At 35.0% G+C, this 10220-nt stretch overlaps 1 protein-coding gene across 1 annotated transcript in view; it reads left to right on the top strand.

The window, feature by feature from the left end:
• LOC140142356 (torsin-1A-like) overlaps positions 1–323 on the top strand; it is a 49844-nt gene extending 49521 nt beyond the window's left edge. The window contains exon 4 of the mRNA XM_072164325.1: positions 13–323. Within this exon, the coding sequence (XP_072020426.1) occupies positions 13–323 (311 nt within the window). The remainder of the gene's footprint in view (positions 1–12) is intronic.
• The last annotated feature ends 9897 nt before the right edge of the window (positions 324–10220 follow it).

Genomic DNA, 10220 nt, shown 5'->3' with positions numbered 1-10220 from the left:
ATGCGTACATAGGTGGTTTTCGCCACAGCCGTTTAATGGACTCACATCTGATTGGTCACTACATACCGTTTCTACCGCTAGAAAGAGAGCACGTCGAACTATGTATTGAAGAAGAGATTATCAAAATGGGTCTTCCTCCACTTTCTGAAGAAACAGTGGCCAAAGTTATTGATGAGTTACAATTCCGACCAGAAGACACTCAAAGGTTTGCTGTGAAAGGTTGTAAGAATGTCCGTGAGAAGCTGAACCTTTACGTTTATAAGCAACATTATTCTAGGAGTAAAAAAGATGAGCCGGAAACAAAACGCAGTGATGAACTTTGAAGAAAATATGTGCAAATACAAAATTATGTTGAAATGAAAACTTATTGTGGTCATGGCATGAGGAATGCCTTTTCATTATGAATCAAATTCTTATTCAGTGATTTGCTCAGCTAAAGGGTCGTAAAAAATCATTACAATTCAGATTTAGAGTGCTATCCATAGCCTGTGTTGTGGTTAAGCCGAAACCATTGTATAAAAGACAAAATAAGACATTTTACATACATTTAATTTTGCATTTTAGAATATTCCGTACTATACATACTGTTTTCTGCTGTTTCAAATTATTTAAAACAGTACTCAATGAATGCGTGCCAATAAAGTACCCCCTTTTGTACCGGTACTTACTAAAAACCTCTTGCCCCCTCCTTTCGATCTGTCGAAAAGTGCTCTTACCCCTTCTTTTTGTCCCCGGGAGGACAGATAATCATTGCACGGCCCCTTAAGAAGAGCTATATTGGCAATGGATAATACTCTTCCGATTGTTTGTTCAATATGAAGTTGAATCTGCTTGACCTTTACTGCCTGCCTAGGTTTAAAATGTTAACATCACCCTCAGTCGCTTTACTATAAAGACAATTTTCGTAATTGACTACTTCGTCGCCGTTGGCGGCGTTTGGCTCTGCTAATTCAAATTTAGCGGAGCAGAAAACTGAAAGCGAGGCCAAAGATTTAATTACATACTCCCAAGTTAATTTGCTAAGTAGCCTAACTATAAGGACTATCTAGCTGAGACTTGGTACATATGTTGTACAAGTAAATAGAAGTATATTACGTTTAGCATTTGGCTAAATTTAAGCTGCATAATTGATTAAGGTTTATTTCTTGAAAAAATAAAATGAACTCTAATAGCCTCTAATTAATTATGCAGATACAATTAATGTAAAAATGTATGCATTTCAAGAGCTTCCGCGCTTAAATACAGAAACATTCTGTATTTTTAAAGCATTTTTAAAGCAGTGGATTGTAGGACACAATAGCCTACATTAAATCGACTTAAACGTATACTGTACAATTTTCTTATTCCTCTATAGCATATGTTTGATATTAATACCAAATAAATTCAAATGTTATAAAATTACATGACCACAATTAGAGACAAAGGGCATATTTATTATAGAGTTTCCTCGACTAATACATCTCAGATTGCAGAAATTTCCTAAACTTGATTTTGATTTAATTTATTGGTTTATTTTAGACAGGGAGACGGGTTCATTTTAGAATAACCTGCTTTTCTAATAATTGTCGATAATGTGTCTTCGTTCCACAGAAAGGGACAAAAATACTTTAAAGTTCAGTTAAATTCAATGTCGGTTTGAAAAGAACAAGGGCAGACAAATGTACAAAATACAATTTACAAAATACAATTAAATTTCTTGAATACCTTTAGTTGATCTAAGACAGTACTTTGAATGTCGAGCATCCTAAAATAATTTGATACAATTAGATTTGGAAGTCCTATATAATATATAGATCTGCATCAATTGTCAAGTGGCCTTCCTGTCACACGATGCTCTTCCTCGTATAATACTAACCCTAACCCTAAGAGTATACAACACGTCTTCTTCGTCAATATCTGTATAAATTCGGATAGATTCAGATGTGTTCTTTTGTTCAATCCCTGTAGTAGAAAAAATAATAATAATAATAATAATAAGAAGAAAACATGTTTCACAAACATGACAAAGCAAGTCCTACAACTTAAAATATAGTTTTTACATAAAATAGTAAAAGATATATTGAGACGTCCTGCACCGTTTGACGGTGCTGAGTCTCAATAGCACACCTAACAGCGCCCCCACGTGTTTATTGGGGCTGAAGAAAGTCTAGCGAATTGCAGACAGAAAGCTACCAAAAGGTGAGCTAATTTAGCTGTTTGAGAATAAAGATCTGTTCAATATGGATTTACCGCAGCAAGAACATTTGTTTAAACGTGTGGAACATGATTATGGAAAGTCTTTCCTACACAAAGCGCGCTGTTGGGAAAGATCGGCGAGGAAATCTGCTCGGTGGAAAAATCATCTGTGTTATCTATTGAGATGCCGGAGCACAGGACTGACCCCCCTAATATAAAATTGAAATCATCGGTAAAAGGGATGCAAGCGTCTAACATCTTGAGAAAGACTCAATCGAAACTTCTAGGGGAGAGGATCAGGCAGACTGTTTTTACGTTAGGAGTGATTAAACGCCAGTGTGAGGAGTTGAAAACAACCATTAGATCTCAAGTTTCGCGCGATTTGGCCAATAGATTGGCGGAAGTAGTGGAAAGGTCGCGTGAATCGGAACACCGGAAGTGCAAGATGCGTCAAGTAAACAAATATGATCGGCTACGGGAAAAAGTCATCGCCTGTGTTGGATACCACGTTGAGTCAACAACAAGAACGTTGGGTGGTAAATAAGTCGGATCGTGAGTTGAATGACGACTAAAAGAGCCTGTTAGCTAAAGGTATGAACTATGCTGTTTCCCCCACATCTATCCCCACCATTGATTTGATCACTGTTGTTGAACTGGCATGTAATAAGCTTACTGATAAGATTGAAAAAGACCAAGTCAGAGCCGAGGCTGTGAAAGTCATAGGGTCTAGTCATGCACCCAAAAGTAACTTGACCCCTGGTGAAAGAAAAGCCATGAAAGATCTCCGTACTGATGAGAGTGTTACTATATTACCCAGTGACAAAGGTCGGTGTACAGTTGTCCTTAATACCACTGCAGACTATAAGCAAAAAGTAGATGATCTGTTGAGCGATGCTAACACTTATATCCTTCTCAAGCGAGACCCCACTAGGAAGTACAAAGAACAATTAAGAGGGATCTTGAAAAGACTTTGTGATAGTGATCGTATTACGAAGGCTCAATACTACCTTCTCATGATACTGTGCCTCGCTTTATGGCTTACCGAAGGTACACAAACCATTGTGCCCTCTGCGCCCCATCGTCTCGTCAATTGGGTCGGTCACTTACCAAGTGGCAAAATTTGTTGCGGACATTATTGCACCACTAGTAGGCCAATCCCCACATCACATTAAGAACTCTGCTGATTTCGCTGAAAGAGTGGGGAACCTCACACTACATGAAGGTGAAATCATGGTGTCGTACGATGTTACCGGACTGTTTACTAACACTCAAGTTCCGGATGCCCTCCGCGTTATCAGGAGGAGATTGGAGGAAGACGTCACCCTCCCTGATCGCACTACACTGTCTGTTGATGATGTTATGGAACTTCTTACGTTTTGCGCCACCTCCACATACATGATGGGATTGGGCAAAATTTACCAACAAAGAGAAGGTTTCGCGATGGGATCTCCGGTCTCGTCGCTCGCATCCAACATTTTCATGGAATGATTTGAGGTCCGCGCCCTAGATACTGCTACCCACGTACCATCCTTCTTTGGCCCGTTACGTCGATGATACGTTCGTTGTAATTCGCGAGGAATATATCGACGAATTCACCACCCACATCAACAATATTTCGCCCACCATCAAGTTCACTATGGAACGGGAGGAAAACCATCAGCTTCCTATGCTCGACACCCTTATTCACAGAAAGGACACTGGCTCTACTAAAATTACCATTTACGATACCAATGTTGTGACCTCGGACTTAGAGCAAGATATAGTGAGTAACTCGGAGCTCAAGGCTCTTATTTTAAGATTGGAAAATTCTATGAACCTCAGAATTGAAAAAATAGAAGGTGATATTAAGGTGAATGAGGACAAGATAGAAAGTTTGGAACACGATGTTGCCGTAGTGAAGGAGGATATCTCTAAGATTGAAAACGAAGAACTATCAGGTTTAAAGGGTAAATACCAACATCTTACAGAAAAGCTGACGCTGATGGAAATTTCACAATCGTAAGCCAAACCTCCTTTTCTATGGAGTAGAACAAACACCAGGTGAAAACATAAATGACGTTCTGCAAAAATGCTGGAAAGAAGATTTTGGGTTAACAGAAGAAGAAGCGGAAGGTGTAATATCTGGGGTTGCAAATGCTCATCGGCTACCATCCAAAGAGGCGAGACGTGGTCCACAGCCCATCATAGCTCGATTTTGTTACATGGGTGATAGAAACATGCTCCTTGAAAAAGGTAGAACGCGACCATTTATTGAAGACAAGATACCAGCAAGTGTTTATACGGATCTTCCACCAGAAATGAAGAAGTTGAGAGGTGAACTGGCTACAAAAGCAAAAGACTTAAGAAGACAAGGAAAACAGACCAGAATCAGAGTGGTGGGTATAAAAGTGCTTCTGGAGTATCGGGAACGGCCACAAAGAGGGCAAAGAGGAGGATTGTGGACACTATATTCATAACTCTTGCATCTTAAATTAAAGATAGAAAATAATGACATTGAAAAAACAAACAAACTATAAAAAAGACTGTTTGCTGGTCACATAGTTAACATGGTTAAGATCGTCTCTGTGCAAGTGTTTAAATACATTGTCTTTATTAAAATGTGAAATAGTGCACTGACCATGCTGACTGTTGAAACTGTAAGCAGCATATTTTGTATTTCAGGAAAATAATTTGTGAATGTTAACTTTGTTTTTCCATATTGAAACTATTTGATTTTATGATCCAAGTAAATAATATGATGTATACAAGATATTAAAATGTTTCAGGTGTGTTTTGCCAAAATGTATATTGATGTCAAACCACAAAGTTTCTCAGGTTTTAATTTTTTTCTGATCTATAGACCAGTTTGTCCTGGTTTGTTAAATGTTATCAAGTAAATGAAAGACTTTGGTTTGGTGACAAATACATTTTAACTTTCTTATGATTTGCAAATGTTGTGATGTGAAATAATGCACTGTTGTTAGAACTTTTGTTTTGTATTTCCATGATTTAAAAAGAAAACAAGTTACTGTTTTCCACATTGAAATGATTTTTTTTTTTTGATGATTCCCTGCTGTTAAAGATTTTGTAGGTCCGTGTTGTTTATTATCATTATTTATTTTTAATAATTTTACCAATGAAGAGTATGAAAGCATTTGCATTGGAAAAAGAGATTTGGGAAAACAAATCAGAGGTGGATGTAGATTCCCTATAGAGTAATTTATTTGTGACTATTTTATTTTCTATTTAAATGCCTGGATATGTTTTGCATGTATAAATTGACATGTTTGTTTTGTGTGTGTTGAAAGCACACCTGGTTTTACTTTCAAGAACAGTCACTGAAGTTTTGCATGATTGGTTCTCATCCAGGCCTATAGGTGATGGTATATAGAGGTCATAGACCTTTGGTTCTCTTTTGGCCTTCGTGCTCATTCATGTGTAGGAGTATCCCCTTTTCTATTATTACACTATTATGAATGAATGAATGTTTATGAATTAATGTCTGTTGGTATACTCATTTCTTCATTTATTGCTTGCATGATCAGACTCGGGTTTGTTGATCTCGATATTCTGTATTAGAATATTCTAACTTGCATAATGGTGTAATAAATGAAATTAATTTTGTTTTGAAAAGGAAAATCTTGAGATAAGGGTTTTGTTTATTTTTTATTTTTTCTCTGCCGGTATTTCATGTTTGTTGATGATTCTCTGGTCTAGGTGTACTAAGTACTAGTTGTTACTCCTGTTATATGTATATGTTTGTTCTCTGTTCTTTATTAATATTATTATCATTTATACTTTTTTTTTTTTAGGATGGTTGTAATTTCCTATAATATTAGGTGTACACGTATATCTTTTGCAGGCATGGATGATGTGACAAAGAAAACTGACTATGGATAATAATGTAATAGTTTGCTCTTTGAATTGTAGGGGTTTACGTGATAAAATGAAACGTAATGATGTTTTTCATTATTTGAGAAAGAAAAAGTTCGGCATTTATTGCCTTCAAGACGTACACTGGGATAAACAATGGGATAACTTAATAAGGGCCGAATGGGGTTACGAATGTTACACTGCTTGCAATACTACAAATTCCAGGGAGTTGCAGTATTGTTCAACAACAATTTTGAGTTTCAGATTAAAAATGTGGAAAAAGATAACATGGGGAATTGGATTGCTTTAAATATGAATTTGAATGGTATGGATGTTACATTGATATGTGTTTATGGTCCAAATGAAGACAAACCTGAATTCTATGACAAATTTGAAGATATTATTACTACTTTTGCAAATCCACACTGTATAATTTGTGGAGATTTTAATCTTGTTCAGGATCCAGATAAAGACACTTTTAATTACACTAATGTAAATAATCCACGTGCCAGAACAAAGATCTTGAACTTAAAAGAAACATATGACCTGTGTGATCCTTGGAGAATTTCAAACCCTGAAATTAAACGTTTTACATGGCGTAGAACTAACCCAGTAAAGCAAGCCAGACTTGATTTTTTTCTGTGCTCTTCAGAAATGCTGAATATAATAAATAATTCTGATATTCTGCCTGGTTACAGAACAGATCACTCTTTGATTGTTCTTGATTTAAACTGCGGTGGTTTTAAACATGGAAAAGGTTCTTGGAAATTAAATAATTCTTTACTGGAAGAGGCTGAATATATTGAAACAATAAAATCTTCGATCCAAAATGTTAAAGAGATATATATTCAGTTACTCCATACAATATTTATGAACTTAATAACATCTCTCCTGTGGAATTGGAGCTTATGATTAATGATCAGTTATTTTTTGAAGCCTTGTTACTAGAAATTAGAGGCATAACAATAGCTTATTCTTCCAGGCGAAAAAGAAATCTTGACAAAACAGAGGTGAATTTGACTAATTTGATTCAGGACCTGGAAACTGAACTTGATGAAAAAAGTATTGCTGATCCCATTTCTGATGTTCTAAATAACATTAAGACTAGGCTAAAAGAAGCAAACTCAGATTTACAACAGATAAGAGATACACGTTTGAAGGGTTCTTTTATGAGATCAAAAGCTCTTTGGATTGAACAAGGTGAAAAACCGACCAAATATTTTTGTAACCTGGAAAAAAGAAATTACATCAATAAGCAAATGCGTAGTTTAGAAAAGGTAAATGGAATTCAAGTACATTCTCAAGAGGAAATAATGGATGAAGTTAAAACTTTTTATGAAAACTTGTACAAAGCAAGAAATCATGAGGGTTCCATTTGTGATAATCTTATGATTAGAAAGCTTTCGGCAGAAGAGTCTTATGCTTTGGAGGGTAAGATTACCCAAGAAGAACTAAATTTGGCTCTAAAGAATATGAAAAATAACAAATCTCCTGGTTCCGATGGCTTTACAGTCGAGTTTTATAAAACCTTTTGGTCTGATATAGGTGTGTTCCTTCTTCGTTCTATAAATTATGGTTTTGAAAAAGGTGACTTGTCAAAAAGTCAAAAGCATGGACATATTTCTCTTTTGCCGAAAGGAAATAAACCCAGACAATTTATTGGGAATTGGAGACCAATTTCATTATTGAATGTTTCTTACAAACTTGCTTCATCATGTATTGCAAACCGTATTAAAACTGTTTTACCAACTGTTATTAATGAAGATCAAACTGGCTTTGTGGCAGACAGATATATTGGTGAAAATATTCGGCTGATATATGATTTACTTAGTTATACTGAAATCTCCAATATTCCAGGTATGATGTTATTAATTGATTTTGAAAAAGCTTTTGATACGGTATCTCACAATTTTATCAGAAAGACTCTTGATTTTTTTAATTTTGGTAAAGATGTTATTAAATGGTTTAATACATTTTATAGTAAAATCACTTCATCTGTAATAGTAAATGGTCATATATCTAATTCATTTAATATTTCTGCCGGGTGCCGGCAGGGGGACCCTATGTCCCCCTATATCTTTGTTTTATGTGCTGAAATCTTGGGTTCCATGATCCGATGTAATGAGTCAATTAAAGGAATTGTAATAAATGATATGTCTTTTAAGCTCTCACAATATGCTGACGATACAACCTTAATTCTCGATGGAACTTCCGAATCATTAGAGCATGCGATGAATACATTGAATGATTTTAAAGATATGTCCGGTCTCAAAATCAATGTAAAAAAGACCTCTGCAATTTGGATAGGCTCAAATAAGCACAGGAAAGAGCCAATATGCAAGAATTTGAAATTAAATTGGCATTTTGATGGTATCGTTGACATGTTGGGAGTTACGTTTAGTACAAACCTATCTGATATGGTGGATGTTAATTTTAACAAAGCATTGACATCAATGAGAAATCAAATCTTGATGTGGTCAAAACGTAATATTACTGTGCTTGGTCGTGTAGTCGTAGTAAAATCACTCGTACTTGCAAAGCTAAATTATATTGGTCAAATGTTGCCAAATCCAAATTCTGATTATTTTAAAACAGTAAATGAGGAAATTTACAAATTTATTTGGCAAGGCAAACCAGACAAAATTAAAAGGGAGCAAATGACGCAATCTTATGAAAATGGTGGTGTTAAAATGCCTAATGTTGTAAACCATTTAAACGCTTTAAAAACATCTTGGATCAGAAGAATTGCTTTGGGGAGCAAAAATGGAAGCAACTTTTTTACTTCACAGCCAATATAACTCGGGATGAAATTTTCATGTTCGGTACATATAGGTTTAAAGACATTAAGGATAGGATCTCAAATAAATTCTGGTATGATACATTATCCTCCTGGTCGCAGGTTATTTGTGCTTTCAATAACCAGAATTTGGACTATAACTCGATTGCTAGGCAATATCTCTGGTGGAATGATAAAATAATCATTGGTTGTAAACCGATCCATTACAAACATTGGAGTTTGAAAGGTATTCTGGTGATAAATGATCTTCTTGATGACAATGGTGGCTTTAAAACATTTGATTCTTTTGTGCAAACCTATGATATTCATACCAATTTTATAGAATATTATAGTATTATTCATGCAATTGAAGGTGGTTTCAAATTTAAGCAAAAACTAATGAAGCAAGATGGTTTTGTAAATCCAATTGTAATGGATCTGTTAAAGCCAAACAAAAAGGGATGTAGATTATTTTATGAAATTTTGTTGAAAGTTCAATACAGATCTCCTACAGATAAGTGTAAATGGCAAAGTGAGTTAATGTGCAATTTTACAGAAACAGAATGGAAAGACATTTGTAGTCGCAATTTCAAATTTACAAATGATGTAAAATTAAGATGGTTTCAGTACAGAATAATACACAGAATTCTAGGAACAAATGCAATGTTGTTTAAAATGAATAAACGTCAAAACGATCTATGTGCATTTTGTAATGAAGAGAAGGAGACGTTATCCCACCTTTTTATCAAATGTCCGGTTTCGTCATGTTTCTGGATCAAAGTACAAATATATGTTACAGAAAATACCTCCCATAGCCTATTTGTTACATTGACCCCACCAGATATTATGTTTGGTAAAGATGGTAATTATCTGAGGAATTTAATTATCAGTGTGTTAGGAAAGTTTCATATTTACAAATCAAAAATGAACGAAAGGAAACCCGATTTGATCATTTTAAACAAGAACTGAAGTATTATTATAATACGCTAAAGTGTATGGCTTCTTGCAATTTAAAAACACACATTTTTGATAAACTTTGGGAAGGCTGGGTAAACATTGTCACGTAAGCCTTGTATAACCCTTTTCATATATTTCATGTTAATACAATTTCTTTTCCTGCCCTGTAATAATTATCTATGCCTTTAGAAATAATTTCTTCATTGTATACCATTAAATATTCATTGTTGTTTGTGCTATATTATTTTTTTTCTCTCAAAAAAATCCGGTAAATTTTATACTTGTATAGCATTGGTAATGTAAGATGTGTTGTGGGAGCTGGTGGATCCATTTTGTATGTTTTTTCTTTCCCACCACCAGCTCCAAGTACAGGGAATAAAATTTACGGGAAAAAAAAAAAAAAAAAAAAAAAAAAATTACCATCTACCGCAAGCCCACACATACCGACCAGTATCTGCTC

This window comes from Amphiura filiformis, chromosome 20 (genome assembly GCF_039555335.1).
Source record: "Amphiura filiformis chromosome 20, Afil_fr2py, whole genome shotgun sequence".
In the NCBI taxonomy this organism is placed as follows: Eukaryota; Metazoa; Echinodermata; class Ophiuroidea; order Amphilepidida; family Amphiuridae; genus Amphiura; species Amphiura filiformis.
The sequence above is the reverse complement of the archived record's forward strand: the minus strand, read 5'-3'. Positions and strand labels throughout refer to the sequence as shown.